The 18,233-nt window shown below is 37.0% G+C and overlaps 1 protein-coding gene across 4 annotated transcripts in view; it reads left to right on the forward strand.

Annotated features, from left to right (window-relative positions):
- The window catches only part of NGLY1 (N-glycanase 1), a 64,690-nt gene extending 46,746 nt beyond the window's left edge, over nucleotides 1-17,944 (forward strand). For 2 of the 4 annotated variants that reach the window (XM_030328944.1, XM_030328946.1), the window contains 5 exons: nucleotides 2,236-2,346; nucleotides 3,628-3,792; nucleotides 7,841-8,026; nucleotides 16,142-16,319; nucleotides 16,929-17,944. In XM_030328944.1, the coding sequence (XP_030184804.1) occupies nucleotides 2,236-2,346; nucleotides 3,628-3,792; nucleotides 7,841-8,026; nucleotides 16,142-16,319; nucleotides 16,929-17,104 (816 nt within the window). In that variant the 3' untranslated portion in view covers nucleotides 17,105-17,944. The remainder of the gene's footprint in view (nucleotides 1-2,235; nucleotides 2,347-3,627; nucleotides 3,793-7,840; nucleotides 8,027-16,141; nucleotides 16,320-16,928) is intronic. The other 2 variants (XM_030328947.1, XM_030328945.1) reach the window with 2 other exon arrangements.
- Nucleotides 17,945-18,233: the final 289 nt, after the last annotated feature.

Consider the following 18,233-nt stretch of genomic DNA (forward strand, 5'->3'; position numbering starts at 1 on the left):
GTATGCACCCATGAAATCACCTTTGCAGTCAAGATAGTGAACATATGCACTATATCTGGAAGTTTCCTTATGTCCTTTGTTATCCCTCCTTTTTGCCCCTCTTTAGGCAACCATGGACCATGGATCTGCTTTCTCTCGCTGTAGATTTCTAGGTTGTCGTTTTGGGTTTTTTTTAGTGTTTATTTTTTTTGAGAGAGAGAGCATGCAAGCGGGGGGGGGGGGGAGAGGGAATGAGAGAGAGAGAGAGAGAGAGAGAGAGAGAGAGAGAAAGAGAGAATCCCAAGTAGGCTCCACTCTGTCAGCACAGAGCCTAACATGGGGCTCAGTCTCACAACCGTAAGATCATGACCTGAGCCCCAATCAAGAGTCAGACACTTAACCAACTGAGCCACCCCAGCATCCCATTTCTAGAGTTTTATATAAAATGGAATTAATACAATATATATGCTCTTTTTGGTGGGCGTGATCTGGTGTCTTTTTCTCAGCACAATTATTTTGAGATTCACCCATGTTATTCTCATGTATCAATAATTTATTATTTTTATTGCTGAGTAGTATTCCATCGTATGCATGTACCCTAGTTTGTTTATCCATTCACCTGTTGAGGGGCAGTTAGATAATTTCCAATTTTTTAGTATTTCAAATAAAGTTGCTGTAAACACTTAAACACAAGTCCTTATATTGCCGTATGCTGTCTTTCCTCTTTGGTAAATGCCTAGAAGTAGAATGACTGAATCATATGGTAGAGCCATAAGAAATTGCTAAGTTGTTTTCCAGAATCATGTGCCGTTCTACATTCTCACCAGCAGTATGTGAGAGTTGTCAGTTTCTCTGCATCCTTGCTAACACTTAGTGTGGTTGTTGGTATGTGAGATGGTATCTCATGGTGGTTTTCATTTGCATTTCCCTGATGACAAATGATGCCAGGTATCTTCCTGTGTGCTTATTTGCCATGCATCCTCCTCTTTGTCCATTTTTTTTTTGAAGTTGGGTTGTTCATTTTCTTATTGTTGAGTTTTGAGAATTCTTTATATATTCTGCATATAAGTCGTTTTTCAAATAAATGCTTTGCAAAGATTTTCTCCTTGTCTGTGGCATGTCTTTTCATTCTGTCACAGAATGACTTTTGAAGAGACAAAATTGAGAAAGTCCAGATTATCAATTTGTTCTTTCAGGGATTGTGCTATTTTCCTTTTAAAATGAGGTATCGTCTACATATAACACTGTATAGTTGCACATATACAGCATAATGATTCAGTATTCGTATAGATGATGAAATGATGGATTGTGCTTTTTGATGTTATATCTAAGCAAGTTTTGCCTAGCCCAAGTCAGAATGATTTTTTCGTGTGTTTTCTTTTAAAAGTTTTATACTTTCAGTTTTACATTTGGGTCTGTCATCCATTTTGAGTTAATTTTTGTGTATAGTACAGTGTGTGGATCGAAAGTCATTATTTGCCAGATAGATGACAGATTGTTCTAGCATCATTTGTTGAAAAGGTTATCTTTTTTCCATTGACTTGTTTTTGTACCTTTGTCAAAAGTTAGTTATTTGATATAAATTTAATACAGTAAAAATGGAAAAAGTTTTTATTAGTTGAATATTATGAAATTAACTTTGTAGATAAGTTTTAAAAAGCTAAGTATTCTGAAAATCTCATTTTATCAGTCTTTCTTGGAAGTATACCTGTTAGAGCAGTGCCTGGGTGGCTCATTTGGTTAAGCGTCCAACTTCAGCTCAGGTCATGATCTCACAGTTTCTAAGTTTGAGCCCCGCATCGGGCTGTGTGCTGACAGCTCAGAGCCTGGAGCCTGCTTTGGATTCTGTCTCCCTCTTTCTCTGCCTTCCCCCACTCATGCGCTCTCTCAAAAATAAACAAACATAAAAATATATATACATGTTAGAAAATGAATAAAAAGCATATTTTTTATTTTTTTCTGCAGGTTTTAAAATTTCAAGCAAAGGATAGCATTTTAAAAATCTATTTAAGAATTCTGTACATTCTAAGAGCACCTGGGTGGCTTAGTCAGTTAAATGTCTGACTCTGGATCCCAGCTCGGATCTTCATCTCGGGGTCATGAGCTAAGCCCCCGCTTTGGCTCCAACGTGGGCATGAGGTCTACTTAAAAAAAAAAAAAAAACAAAAAAAAACAGATAAGAATTACATACGTTCTAGACAGCAGATTAAGGTTGATGGTTGTAATCTTGTCAACTATTGTATTCTGTAATTTGAGGTGGTTGATGTCACTTGGCGATACTCTTGTAAACATGACGAGGTAATCTCCAGAAGAACTGAGGTTAAAGAAGAATTACTTCGAGAAACTATTAATGGACTTAATAAGCAGGTATGGGTATTTGTCATTTTTGAGAAGACGTTTGAAGTTTTTTATATAATCAAGAATGGCCAGTTTTTAACCCACTGAAATTCTTAAAGTAATAGCATTACTTTGCAAGCAAAAGTATTTTAATATGTTAAATGTCTTTTCGTTCATTGAAAATTTTGAGGACCCCTTTTAAATATTGTGGGTGTTTTATGCATTAAATTGTCACATCTCAAAGTTTAGTGAAACAAAATTTCAATGTATGTAATACTAGGCATCAAAAGTATGTTGCTTTATTTTTCAAAGAAATTATGTCTTGAATATAATTACACACACTTGTCCAAGTGTGGAAACTTTTGAGACAAAGCACAGGAAATTGTTAACAATGACTACTTTTGAAAAGAGGAACTGGAAGTTCAAAAAGGAAGATTCGGTTTTTATTTTATATCCGTTTGGTAGTATTGAAATTTTTTACTATTACACACGTGTGGGTTCTTCTGTGATTTAAAAGCCAGACCATCAATTTTGTTTCTTGGCAGGCAGTTAGAATCACCTTAATCCGGTGGTTGAGATTCAGGGTGAAGTTTCCATCTGTTTGGAATTTCACCTTCTGATGTGCAGCCCTTCAAAGATCCTAAACTGAATATCTGGAGTATTAACTAGAGCCTCTCACCTTGAAATGCTCTGAACTCCGCTGTATTTACTCCACAGTACTGTGATTCTGTAAAAATTCTGCTGTGTTTTTCAGCACGTTAGCTGTCATTTTGTGCTTGGCTTCTCTCCCTCTTTAGCTCCTACCAGTTAATAATTGGCAAATGCCTGGAAGGGAAAAGAGGTGGAGCATGTTCAGTTCACCTCAATTCATTTCTTTCCTTGGGATCTTAGCTTCTACAGCTGTGCTTGCCTTGGTAGCCTTCTGTTGCATTTAAACAGGGATTTGTTTGTGTCTGCATGTAATGTTTTGCCCAGCTTTGTACCTTTTCTCAGTAGGACAGTTGGTCTGACACAAGGTAGTCTATCGTAGCTGGAAGCAGAAATTGCCACCTTCATTTTAAATGCAGGACAGTAAAGATCATGAAGAGTTGGATATGGATCTTAAATGATTTCTTCACATAACATTTGTAAAATTATTTTCAGTTTTCCACCGTGACCTATTACTTTTCCAAATAACTATATGTGAACAAAAAGTTGGTTACGTCTGTCAGGATCCCATTAAAATATGAATGTTTTAAGTATATACTTACTTAGAGATGGACCTCTGCACTTCCCTAATCTTAATGACTTTTTTTTAAACATGAATTACAGAGGCAAATATCTTTGTCGGAAAACAGAAGAAAAGAACTTCTCCAGAGGATAATCGTGGAACTTGTTGAATTTATATCTCCCAAAACCCCTAAGCCTGGAGAACTTGGTGGAAGAATATCTGGGTCAGTGGCTTGGAGAGTAGCCCGAGGTGAAATGGGTCTAGAGGTATTTAATTCATTATAGCATCGTAATCTTTTCACTTGACTGCTTCCTATAGTGTGGTCTTTACTTACAGAAAAATGCATTCGCCAGGACCTTTCAGTTAACTTTTTACAGTAATTGTGAAAAGACATAAAAGTTTGAAGAGAAGCAATAATTGATTGACGTAGTATATTCACATGCAGGAGTAAGGAAAGCATTTTAAAATGGGATTTTCCTATGTAAATTTTTAGTATAGTATAACTGTTACTAAAGTACGTACAGAAAAAATGCACAAATTATAAGTGTGTATAGCTTAACAAATTTGTGCAAATTGAGCTTCCATGTAACCACCAACCAGAGTGGCAGAGAGGCCACCAGAATCCCAGGAATGGCCATGAGTTCCCTTCCGGTCACTTCTCCCACCACTAAGAGTATCCATTGTCCTGGTTTCTAACCTCATAGATTGATTTTGCCTATTATTGTGCTTTATGTAAATGGCATTGTACCATATGTACTCTTTGGTGAAGAGTTTTTTTCTTTTAACATTACTTCATGAAATTCAGACTTGGTTGCTGCATGGTTATGGCACATTTTTTCTCACTGATATATAATATGTATAAATGCAGTTTATCCATGCCACCGTTGATGGGCATTTGAGTTTCTAGGTCTTGGATGTTAAAAGTTGTACTGCTGTGAACATTTATATACATGTTTTCAGTGAATGTATTTATGCATTTGACTTTGATGTATACCTAGGAGTGGAATTGCTAGGTCATAGAGTAGGAGTATGTTCAGTTTGGGTAGATATTGCCAAGCAGTTTTCCAAAGTGGTTGTGCCAGTTTACACTCTGACCAGCAGCAAATGAGAGTTTGTCACATATTTGCCTGTAGTTGGTATTGTCTTTTTCATTTTAGCAGTTCTGGTGGTGTGTAGTACTATTATATTGTGATTTTACCTTGCATTTTTGCATTTACCTTGATGACTAATGAAGTTGAATGCCTGTCCTGTAAATTTTTGGATATCATCTTTTGGGAAGTGCCTGTTTAAGTTTTTCAAAATAAGATTTTATACATTTTAGAAAGGCTTGTTTTACCTTTTTAGAAATTTTTTTTGTAGTACAATGAGACCAATAATAGAATCTGGATAATTCAGTGAAGGAAAGTGTTTATTTCTTGTTATTTACTTGCCTATATCTGTTATTGGCTAGAAATGATCATTGCTGCTGTGATTACTATTGCCAAATTTATATTAAGACATTCTCTCTTGATTAATGTCCCCAAATTAAATAATGAACAATGGACATATGCCTGTAGTTAGGGGCTAGGTGAGAAGCAATGTGTCTGTAATGAACAGTAAAAAAGTACAGTAGACTGTCCCTTGCCCTTAGGGAACTTAAAGTTGACTCATAAATGTCTAAGAAGGTATGTAATGAAAAATGCTTGGAAGGAAAATACCCACCACAGTATCATATCAAAGAATTCCAAACAAAATAGAGTTTTATATCTACTTTTTCTAGATTTGCCATTGTTGCAACTAATTTCTCCAATAAAGGAATATGTCCAAAATGGGTTAATTATCCCCAGTAAACTTTATGTTTGCTTTTTAATTTACTTCATCATCTTTAGGAAGCAGTTGGAAGGGTTGGTTCAGCCATAGAATTACACGATCTAAATTCAACAGATAATTCAAATCACTGCTGATGCAGTGCAAGTTACAAGTATAAATCTAAATGAAGCCAATTTAAAAGAGCTAATTTAATTCACAGCTGTGTTCAATTTAAATAAAACGTCGATATTATTTAGGTCTTTATTCTTTTTTCTTTTTATGGATGGATGTGCTTCCTCTTGTATGGCATATAAGTTGATTAAACTTTAAAAATATGAATTGGGTCATATGCCTGGATTGTCTTCCCTTTTGAAATTTTTTTTTAAAACTTCTGTTACTGGAGACCATTAGGGCCATGGATTTAAAAAATCATTTTCCTCTTTAGAAGTAGATGTTCATTTTAAAAGTTAATTGAAAAATGTTAGTCCTAAAAAATTATGGAACTCTACCTTGAAATCATTTGGAAAAAGAAGGAAACATTGGTGATATCATTTCAGAAGGAAAAGTTTATCTTAATCTTAGAATTAAAAGATTTTATGAAATATTAATGTTATTCTGAATCTAGATTATTCAGTTGCATACACAATTACGTTCAGTAGCATAAATATTTTTCTTTTCTCTTTGGTAATTAGTTATCCTTTGTTAAATAGTAGATAATGCTACTTTTGAATTTTATTTCCATTGAGTTTATGTCAGCACCCTAAAATATTTTTGATAAAGAAGAAAAGAATTGGGGAGTTTTGTTATATGCTTGTTTTGAAGTTATAATCTGTAATTATAAATCAGTTTCTAAAAATAAGCTGCTTTTTTTTTAAACCTTTTTAACAGTGATATTCATAGGTTCTACTAGGGAATTCTGTTTTTCATACATTTTATACTACTGTTTAATAATTCCAACAGTGATATATACACACACAAACATTATTTTTTCTCTTTTTGTTTCTAAGATGTTTTATATTTTGCTTATTGATTGTTATGCATTTGAAGTTTTCATATTGTTTAATACCTAGTACCCAATGTTTAACAAGAAAGCATTGCCTACTATTTTGATTGATTAGCAAATACTGTGGCAAGACATTGACACAGACTAGAGCACTGGTTCTCAGTGGTGGTTGATTTCGCCTTCCAGGGGATATTTGGCAATGTCTGGAGACATTTTTGGTTGTCACATCTGGGCGGAGGGGTGCCACTGCCAACAAATGGACAGAGGCCTGGGCTGCTGCTAAACAACCTGCAATGTACTGGGCAGCCCTTACTACAAAGAATTAATTGTCTGGCCCGGATGCTACTATGCCCATGTCTAAAGGACAGGGACCAGTGTTTTAGTGGCATATAAAGATGTGGGATAGGGGCGCCTGAGTGGCTCAGTTGGTTGAGCATCCGACTTCGGCTCAGGTCATGATCTCACAGCTTGTGAGTTCGAGCCCCACGTCGGGCTCTGTGCTGACCGCTCAGAGCCTGGAGACACAGATTCTGTGTCTTTCTCTCTCTCTCTGCCCCCTCCCCCGCTCACACTCTGTCTCTGTCTCTCAAAAATAAATAAATATTACAAAAAAATTTTTTTTAAGATGTGGGATAAATGTATCATCTTTCTCAAACTTTAGATTCACTCAGTGATTTCAGATTTCTAGGGATTGATTTTCATTACAATAAACATGGATTTATTTGGGGGCTAGGATGCAAATTTTTCCTGGAATTTTAAGGTAAAACATGAGCTTCACACATGCAGAAGTTTGTTTCAAGCTATGTATCCCAGGCACTCTCCTACCTTAGAGTATCAAGAAAGGACACTGATGAAATGGCTTTGAGGCCTGAAAGAAGAGAAAGAATCAAGTATATGGAGAGTAGGAAAACAACATTCCAGATAGCAGGAACAGCATGTCAAGACCCTGAGGCAGGAACTAGCTGGACCTTTTTGAGGAGCTAATGGAAGACTACCATGAGATTGGTTTGAGAAGTAAGCAGGGAATAGATCATTTAGAGCCCTGTTAGCCTTGGTAAAGGTTTGGAGTTTAAGTACAGTGGGAAGTCATTGGAGTGAGCTAAGCAAGAAAGTGACATATCCCAATTTACATTTCTAGAAAATCACTTTCATTACTATGTGGAGCTTGGATAGGAAAGGTAAGAGTTGACAGCTGGGAGTCAACTTTAGGAGACAACTGAAGGAGTCCAGTTTGGAGATGTTGGTGATAGAAATGAACAAAAGTAAATGAATTTAGGTTGAACATAAATCACAACAATATAAATCAGAGCTATGGTTTATACTTCTCATTTTCTGTTTAGTAATTTTTGGAGCTATATCCACATCATACTAATCATATTTAACCTATAAAATGTTTTCCAAATTTTTTAATGGCACCAACTCTTCATTTTCAAGTTGAAGGAATCTCTTAACCACTGGATGTAGCAGTTCTTCATATATAGTCTTCCATTATGTTGAAAAACTAATTCTGCTTTCTTTTTAAGAGAAAAGAAACCCTGCTCATTCCCTCTGAAAATGAGAAGATTTCCAAACAGCTCCACCTTTGTTATAATATTGTGAAAGATCGTTACGTCCGAGTTTCAAATAATAATCAAACCATTTCTGGATGGGAGAATGGTGTGTGGAAAATGGAATCCATATTCAGAAAAGTTGAAACAGACTGGAACATGGTAATTTCCTGCATGAAGCTGTTTAAAAACTTTGTCATTGTTTTTAAACCAACATAGATCGGCTTCATTTTTCAGTTGTGTATAATGTGAAAACTGATATATCAAAAGTACTTTTAGTAATCCTTAAACCTGTAAAAGAAAATCCTGCTCCCAACGTTTAATCAGAAGTCCATAAGACAGTTGTGCATTTATATCAAGGAAGCATCCATTTTCATCAAAGAGGCTGAATTTAATTCATTCATGGGGAAAAAGAATCACATATATGACCAACTTGTGACTGGTTTTTTGCATGAATATATAAAATACATTGTTATTTAATCCTTTCACAGATACTTGTTGATTGCCTACTAAATGCACATTTAATCCAAAGTCCCAAGAGCTAAGCATTTAACATGCTTTCATTTCATAAGAATGTGGATGATTGAACAGTAATACTGGCTATTTCTTCTTTGTGTCCTGAAAAAGAAAGAAATGGATGCTGGACTATAGTATTTCACTTATACCAGCTTGCACATTGTTTTCACATGTTCCCAGTTAATAGTAAGAAGCTTTGCTTTTAAAGTGTCCTACCACTTAGACACACACCAAAAATAAACTCAAAACTATTCACATGACCTCAGCAGATCTAACCATATTATTGATAGATTTTCATAGGAATTAGTGAACTTAGAGGGAGCTTTTAAAGTTAACTTGCCAGGATGTTTGGGAAGGGAAGTTGCTCATTTGCAGGACACACTGGCTAGATTTAAAGAGCGAGTCACAGGTTAGCAGCTGCTAGTGTATAGGAGCATCTACAATATGCTTGTCACCATACTAGGCATTAGTCAGAGTGCAGAAGACGTAAGGGTAAGATCCCTGCTTTTTTTTTTTTTTTTTTTTTCCCAGTCATAAGTTTTTGTTGTAAAATTTACCTTGGTGCTTGTTTTGGTGACCTTTTTAAATTACACTAAGAATAACTTGCCAACGTTAATAAAATTGTATAAATTATTCCTCTTGAATTAAAGAAGAACATAAAAAATAGAGCAAGGTGAAAATTTAAATTTTAAGATATGTATATCTATAATTGATTATACAGTTAATGAGGAAGGGTAAACTTCTCTGGAAGACTATCCTTAGCCTGAAAGTTCTTCTGAACAGAAAGCAGGATAGGATAGACATGTTATTTATCCAAGGACTAAGCTGTCATTGCGGAACTAAAGAAAAAGTATGCCTTTTTCCTAACCAGCAGTGTTAATGGAGAAAATTAATGGAAAAAAAAAAACAATGACATGCTGCAGAAGATGTGATGTGATGAGAAGCAGGTCGATTCTGTCTTATTCACTCATTTGTTCATCAGCAAACATTTACTGAATGCCTGTTATGTCAGGCATTGTTCTTGGCTCCATGGATAAAAAGATAAAGATACGATTTCTGCCCTCACAATCTAACAGGGAAAGCCGAAGCACAAACAGCCATCTTACCCAGGATGCAGAGTGCTATAATAAGGATATCAACACATTGCTATGGAAACACCAAGGAGGGAGTAATTAGCTCTGGCTGTGGGAGTTGGGGATAGCTCTGTATCTGTAGAGCAGGAGACATTTGAGCTGGACGCTGAAGGATGAGTAGGTGTTCATAAAGCAAGGGAACAGTAGAGGAAAAGCATAGATTACATGGCATGTTTTGAGTTCTCTAAATAGACCATTGTGCCCAGAGGGTATATTGTATGAGTAAGATTTAAATAATGTAAATGAGATGCAGAGGCCATTAAATAAAAAAAGGCTCCTACTCAATTAAAGTTTATGCCTTGATTTACCTTTACAAGGGGTATCACTTTTTAAAAGTTGAATGAATCTTTGTCCAGTTATAATATTTAATACTAAATGAAGAAAAATAGTTGAATCTTAATTACCCCTATAGAGTCTAATAACTCAGAAGTAATATATTGCCATTGAAACATTGAATTTTCCACCTAGAGATAAGTCAGTATTTTTGGTTTTGTACTAGCATGTTTCCAATTAGGGATTCTCTAGGTCCACTAAATAGAAGAAGAAACCTAACCTACCTATTTCCCACCACACCTTTCCTCAGTAACCTCCAGCCTGGAATCATGACAGCACATGCAGCCTGCTCTCAGATATTTAGAACAGATTCTTACCGTCTCAAAGAGCTAGTCTCCCAGGTACACAGAGACTTACTAAATTTTACTACTTAGCAAATACATTGTTCAGTGATGTCTAATTTGGAAGAAATATAAAAAGCTGAATCAAGAAAACCAGTATTCCTTTTAGGAGGCAGGTGACAACACCTTGATAAAAGTGTTAATAGCTTCCTAACTAGTCTTTCTGCATCTGCTCTGGTCCCTTCATAGTTGTTTTCCATGGCGTAAGGCAGAAAAGCATTTTCCAAACCCCAGTCGTTACTGAGTGCTCTTAGGACAAGAAACAACTCAAGTCTCTTCTGAGTCTGGCCTCTGCCTTCTTGGCCTCGCCTTGCTCCATGGTACCCCCTTGCTCTGCATTGCAGCTGCAGTGCCCTTCTCACCTCTCCACAGGACTTCTTTTACTTTCCTTTTTGTTAGATTCACTTATTCCTTTCCTTCGAGCTTGGTGTAAGCCTCACTCCCTTCAGTCCCAGCTAGCTGGATTCATTTCTCCCTTTATTTATTCACTGTACCATGTACCCCTCCTTCTTGACATTTATTCAACAAATATAATAGATTATTTGTCTCTATCCTACCAGATTGTAAACATTCTCATAGAAAAGACTTTGTCTTTCTACTCCCTTGTCCTCTCAGTATGCATCTATCTAGCATAGTGCCTGAGAAATATTTAGTAAAGATGGCTGGATGCAAGAAAGAATTTTTGAATGTATATGGCATAAATTCTATACCACCCTCAAACTGTGTAGGGTATCAGAAATAATCTGTCTTCATTTGGATTGCCCCTTGCATGTTTTTAAGTACTTTGCATTTTTGCAAAGTAGTGTTTTTGTCAGTAGAGTCATTTTAGCACTTTTTGGGGTATGGCGTTAGTCATTAGTCATTCAGTAAGTGTGCATTGTCAGACATTGTGCTTGGATGTGATATGATGTGCTTGGATGTGCTTGGACATGATGTAATGTTAAATTAAGAGTCAAGCATCAAGGTGAGCTTAGACTAGTGAAGGAAAAAGACATGGACCAGCTGTTTAGATTGGTGAGATGACTGGTAGAAGAATATGGGTCTGTATATGACTCCAAGGGAGAGAAGACAGAAGGAAGGGCCACTCTCCCTTCTTGAGTCAGAGATGACCTTGCAGAAGAACTAATATCTGAATAGGCTTTTAGAGAAGGAGGCAGTGGACGAGTTTCTCAGTGTGGAGACAGGATGTAGAAGGGAGCATGAGATAGAGCATGTGCAAAAACACTGAGGTGAGAAACGTCTGGTATATTCAGGGGAAAGTAGTAGGGAATATGGAGGAGAATGGTGGGAAATGAGACTAGAGAGGTAAACAGTAGTCAAGTTCCAAGGACTTTGATTACCTTGCAGTTATGTAACAGGAAACCACGAGAGATTTCAGACAAAGGAAGGACAAGATCACACTAGTGATCAGAGGTAATTCAGAGGCTGCTGGTAGGAGAAATAGGCAGAGTATAGAAAGATACTAATGCAGTGGGGACTGACCGATTCATGTTTGATTTCAGTGATAAAATGGAATAACCGAAATAAGATTAATGAGCAATACCAACCAGTCTATAAGTATTAAATTAAAATCTCTTGAAATATAGCTGTTCTTTTAGGTATCTGTAGGCATGACTAACTGTAGAGTGCTGCACAGTAAACTTAGAGTTCATCTTGACAGGCAAAACAGAAGAATCATTTTAAGAGTACAGTGAAGAACAGCTTCAACAGTGCAGCACAAACCTCCAGAAAACCATAAGAGTGGACAAAACAGCCTGGCATGTAGTAATCAGACACCCTTTAAGTGAAGATCTGTAGGATGTGAAATACATAAAGCATAAAGAAGCTGACATGCAAATTGTTCTCAATCTTGAAAATAGTGGTTACAGCCATAATCCAAAGGACAAGTTTACATTGTGTACATTGTTAGGGGCAAAGCTTAGACTTTCCAGACACAGACAGACTGGTCTTGTTCTCACCCACAGGTTGTGATCTGCCTGTTCTGTGTGTGCCTTACAGTTGCCAAAAAGGGACAGGGATAGGTCACCGGAGGGAGGGGTGGGGTGCTGTGTAGATTTCAGGTCTGTGGAAGGAAAACTCCATGACTTCTGATTTTATTGTCCCTGCTGCGAAAGTGAGGTGGCTCAGTAGTCCCTGAAATTGCAAGACCAAGCAGGTACAGGTTGCCCACAGCAAGTGATATCTATGCATTAAAAAACCAACATCCAAAAATTTGTCTAAGGTAACACTCAAGAAGTTAGGAGCAACCAGTAGTTACCAAAAAAATGGTTTGTTTTTTCATCTAGACAAAACAATTGAATATTTGAGAGCTTATAAAATACTTTTTTCTCCTAAATAAATTATAAGTACTGGTTCTGTTGCTATTATACAGAGAGGACTACGGTTGGGTGTTTATATAAATCTTACTGTTTTGGCATATTTCAAATGATCAAACTGAGTATACGTATGCTTGGTAACTTCTACCTCTAAAAACGCTGAGTTAGGGGTGCCTGGGTGGCTCATTCGGTTGGGCGACCGATTTTGGCTCAGGTCATGATCTCACAGTTTGTGAGTTCGAGCCCTGCGTCGAAACTCTGTAAGTATAGTTTTAAAAGTAAAATGTAAGGGAAAACTGTAAGTATAGTTTTAAAAGTAAAATGAAAGTATTCGTGAGGAAATGTTAGGCTGACAGCTCAGAGCCTGGAGCCTGCTTCTGATTCTGTCTCTCCCTCTCTCTCTGCCCCTCCCCCACTCATGCTCTGTCTCTGTCTCTGTCTCAGAAATAAATAAACATTAAAATAAATTAATTAATTAAATAAAAATGCTGAGTTAAAATAACTTGGTTAAAATGGTACAGAAAATATATTGTGAGAAAAAAGTGACATGAATTTTCAGTATCAGTAGTCTTTTATTTCCATATACTGTTTCTTTAGTCTGGGAGACCTTTTATTTTTTCACAATGTGTTTGAATGTTTATTTAAGCATTTAAGAGTTCAGTGATGAATTCCATCCTGTCCTTTAACTTTTTTGGTCTTAAAAGCTAATGCCTTTAGAACTGAAAAATGTAAATTATAGAACAAGCAGTTCTGTCAGACATGTTCAACAGCTATTGAAAACCTTCTTATGATAGTTAAAGTTGTGGCCCAGACCGCCTTGGTATAATTAAGATAATTCTAATCTCGGGGACCTGGGTGGCTAAGTCGGTTAAACATCCAGCTTCAGCTCAGGTCATGATTTCGCAGTTTGTTGGTTTGAGCCCCACACCGGGCTCTGCGCTGACAGCTCAGAGCCTAGAGCCTGCTTCGGATTCTGTGTCTCCCTTTCTCTCTCTGCCCCTCCCCCGCTCATGCTCTCTCACTCTCTCAACAACAAATAAACATTAAAAATTAAAAACAAAAAAAAAAGTTCTGGAGGTAAGCTAGAAATTTGAAATTACCCTAACGTCAATCTTTCATATTTTACGTCCACACTTTGGCAAGGGTGGGACAGGGGGAGGGGGAGCTTTTATTAGACTACTGAGCTCTAAAAAGACTTAAAACATAAAATATATATATGTATATATATAGAGAGAGAGAGAGAGACATGTATATATAGAGAGACATATATACGTATATATAGAGAGAGAGACATAAATTTGAATGTATTTATTTGTCTTAAGATAATTTTCCCCTGGTCTTTTCGTTTCTCTAGCCACCTTTCTTCCAATAACTGTTTGGCTCATCTTTTCCAGATAACCCCCTTTACTAGCCACTCCTTTGAAAGAGTAATTAAGCTACAGATAATCCCTGTAAATGGCCAGGAGTTTAGGTTTAATGCATGAGCCAGTTACTTGCTGTACATCCTAGACCATGCAAATGATAGGAAGGAAGTGAGCCTTTAAAAACATTAATTAGCATGAATAGACACTTCTCTAAAGAAGACATCCAGATGGCCAACAGGCACATGAAAAGATGCTCAACGTCACTCCTCATCAGGGAAATACAAATCAAAACCACACTCAGATGTCACCTCACGCCAGTCAGAGTGGCCAAAATGAACAAATCAGGAGACTATAGATGCTGGAGAGGATGTGGAGAAATGGGAACCCTCTTGCACTGTTGGTGGGAATGCAAACTGGTTCAGCCGCTCTGGAAAACTGTGTGGAGGTTCCTCAAAAAATTAAAAATCGATCTACCCTATGACCCAGCAGTAGCACTGCTAGGAATTGACCCAAGGGATACAGGAGTGCTGATGCATAGGGGCACTTGTACCAATGTTTATAGCAGCACTCTCAACAATAGCCAAATGACGGAAAGAGCCTAAATGTCCATCAACTGATGAATGGATAAGGATGTGGTTTATATACACAATGGAGTACTACGTGGCAATGAGAAAGAATGAAATATGGCCCTTTGTAGCAACGTGGATGGAACTGGAGAGTGTGATGCTAAGTGAAATAAGCCATACAGAGAAAGACAGATACCTTATGGTTTCACTCTTATGTGGATCCTGAGAAACTTAACAGAAACCCATGGGGGAGGGGAAGGAAAAAAAAAAAAAAAGAGGTTAGAGTGGGAGAGAGCCAAACCATAAGAGACTCTTAAAAACTGAGAACAAACTGAGGGTTGATGGGGGGTGGGAGGCAGGGGAGGGTGGGTGATGGGTATTGAAGAGGGTACTTTTTGGGATGAGCACTGGGTGTTGTATGGAAACCAATTTGACAATAAATTTCATTAAAAAAAATAAAATAAATAAATAAATAACATTAATTAGGCAGTTGGAGAAAGATGAGCATAAAGTCATGACTATTCGTGGTAAGTGCAGTGTAAATGAGGAAAGGGATTTTTCCAGACTTATTTCAAAGAAATACATGATTATTGTGTGAGTTTGAACATCAGGGATAAGTGATTAAAGAGTCAGATTTTTGGGGCACCTGGGTGGCTCAGGACTGTCTCTCTCCCTCTGTCTCTGGCCTTCCCCTGCTTGCTGTCTATCTCTCTCTCAAAATAAAGATAAACTTTAAAAAAAATTATTTTAAGAAGTAAATAAAAAGAGATTCTCGGGGGTTGAGCCTGATTGAAATGGAGTTACTGTGAAAGACCAAGGCTGTGGTTGTCAATGTTAATGTCCACATCTTCTAGAATGTAGATGAAACTATGCAAGGAAATGAGCTGAAAGCAGCCAGTAACATTGGCTGCCTTAAGTAGTATACATTTAAAGTGGTAAGGATCACTGATAATGAAGGAATGGGGGCATACTATTTGAAGAGGCAAGCATGAATACTACCTTTTAAACCATTACTCAGCATTGACTGAGTTATTTTCTTGACTTCTCACTCTAGAAAAGCTTGTCTGGAAATCCACACTTAGAAAAGAAGATATAGAATAATTGCATTTAAAAGGATTCTTCAGGGGCGCCTGGGTGGCGCAGTCGGTTAAGCGTCCGACTTCAGCCAGGTCAGGATCTCGCGGTCTGTGAGTTAGAGCCCCGCGTCAGGCTCTGGGCTGATGGCTCGGAGCCTGGAGCCTGTTTCCGATTCTGTGTCTCCCTCTCTCTCTGCCCCTCCCCCGTTCATGCTCTGTCTCTCTCTGTCCCAAAAATAAATAAAAAACGTTGAAAAAAAATTTAAAAAAAAATAAATAAATAAAAGGATTCTTCATTTTCAGCAGGACTTCTCCTAAAGTTCATATTAAATAGCTGGGCTTTACTAATTTAAAAAAAAATAAGATTTACCAAAATTTGGTTAGCATGCACCCCTTAGCGATGTACTTAACGGGGCACCTGTATCCAAGTTTCTTTCTTCCAGAGCAAAAGATGCTGTAGGAAAAATTGCTGACAAGATGAGAAATGTTACCAGTAAAAATCTCAGTGGGAAAAAACTAGGTGTTCAGAGCATCTGTATTATAGTACCCTATGACAGTAAGACTTTGACTACATGTGTTTTCTACACTACTTTATTATTTCTGACAGTTCTTGCTCTCCCTCCTCCTTTGTAGGTATATTTAGCCCGAAAAGAAGGATCGTCTTACGCTTACATTTCCTGGAAGTTTGAGTGTGGGTCAGTTGGCTTCAAAGTAGATAGCGTTTCCATTAGAACGAGTAGTCAAACCTTTCAAACTGGAACAATACAGTGGAAATTGCGATCTGACTCAGCACAAGTAGAACTGTCAGGCGGTAAGCATTTGACTGGAGAATTAATCACGATGTATATAGTTAACACTCTGAAGAATAATCGTACTTATTTGAGGGTTCCATACCCAAGAGCCATTCGTACTCTGCAGTAAAAAATTAAAAAAAAATTTAATTAAAACTTGTATAACCTCATTCTGATAGAAAGGCTTACGTTTTTTATTGTGAAACACAAACGGATGAAGAAAGATTATTTCTTTGTTTCAAAGGACACGTTCCCTCCCTAAGGAATCATTGTATTATTTTTTTTTTAATTTTTTTTTTTCAACGTTTATTTATTTTTGGGACAGAGAGAGACAGAGCATGAACGGGGGAGGGGCAGAGAGAGAGGGAGACACAGAATCGGAAACAGGCTCCAGGCTCTGAGCCATCAGCCCAGAGCCTGACGCGGGGCTCGAACTCACGGACCGCGAGATCGTGACCTGGCTGAAGTCGGACGCTTAACCGACTGCGCCACCCAGGCGCCCCATCATTGTATTATTTTTTAAGGGTTGGTTTTTACCTACATGTTAGGCATATAATATATATAAGCTATTTCTTTATATTCTTTAAGTTACCAAAAGCAGAGTGTTAATTTTTTTTTTCCTCCAACAGATAAAACTCTTCGCTCCTATCATGATTTTTCTGGTGCCACTGAAGTTATTTTGGAAGCAGAATTAAGCAGAGGAGATGGTGTTGTTGCTTGGCAACATACTCAGCTGTTTAGACAAAGCTTAAATGACCATGAAGAAAACTGTTTGGAGATAATTATAAAATTCAGTGACCTTTGAGAACCTGAACATTATAGAAAAGCTGACAATAATCAAAGATTTACTGTGTTCTAAAGTAGTCTGTGGGTTCAGTGCATGCTTAGTTGGCTATTTACTACCCTCTGCTAGCCTGTTTTCTTTGGCTAGCTGTCCATCCTGTACCCCTCAGGAAAATATATCTTTGTACTACGGACCATCGAAACCTTGAATGAAAAGCTCCCTTCCATATGTGACTGTAATTTGAAGTAAGTCTTATTGCCTCAATATGAGATTTTAATCTAAAAACTGTAAGTATAGTTTTAAAAGTAAAATGAAGGTATTCATGATGAACTGCTATTCATGATTATGATATAATCTTAAGCTAATAATAGTAATTTGACATTTTTTTGATTGGCCATTAATTTCTTCATAAGTAATTAGGTTTCCTAAGATTTTTAATTTTTAATAAATGTGAAAGTATAGTATCTCATAAGTTATAATGCATGAACATTTTTATGATTGTAAATACATAGGCATTTAAGAAATAAAATGAATTATTTTGTCGTATCATTTTAGTGGTTACTTTGACTAAATAAGAATCTTTAATAAGTATGCTAAACATTGAAAACTGCTGGGATAGATAAGAGTTATGAAAACATTTAACACTGGCTGCATAAATTCAGAGATACATTATAAATCCATGTGTAGACACTTTAGAATATGCTTTACTTTGGAGTTTACTTTTGAGTATTTCTATCTACCTCATTGAATAAATATCTGTTCTTGTCTTTGAAACTGTGTAACTAGATTATGCAGTACATGCTGTTTCAAGAGTTTTTGGTGTGTTCCGTGTAACCTCTCCAATTAAATGTATTAAGCATTTGTGTGCAAGTGTGGTGATAGTGCTGAAGGAGGCAGTGGTGAGAAGGGTAGGCTCCTGTCCTCTCACTATCTTTGTGATGTTCTACAAAGCGAGTTCTCAATCTTTTTTTTTTTTTTTAATTTTTTTCCCCTAATGTTTATTTATTTTCGAGAGGGAGAGACAGGGTGTGAGCAGGGGAGGGGCATAAAGAGAGAGAGACACAGAATCCAAAGCAGTCTCCAGGCTCTGAGCTGTCAGCCCAGAGCCTGATACAGGACTCGAACTTACCAAAAGATCATGACCTGAGCC

Source organism: Lynx canadensis, chromosome C2 (assembly GCF_007474595.2).
Source record: "Lynx canadensis isolate LIC74 chromosome C2, mLynCan4.pri.v2, whole genome shotgun sequence".
In the NCBI taxonomy this organism is placed as follows: Eukaryota; Metazoa; Chordata; class Mammalia; order Carnivora; family Felidae; genus Lynx; species Lynx canadensis.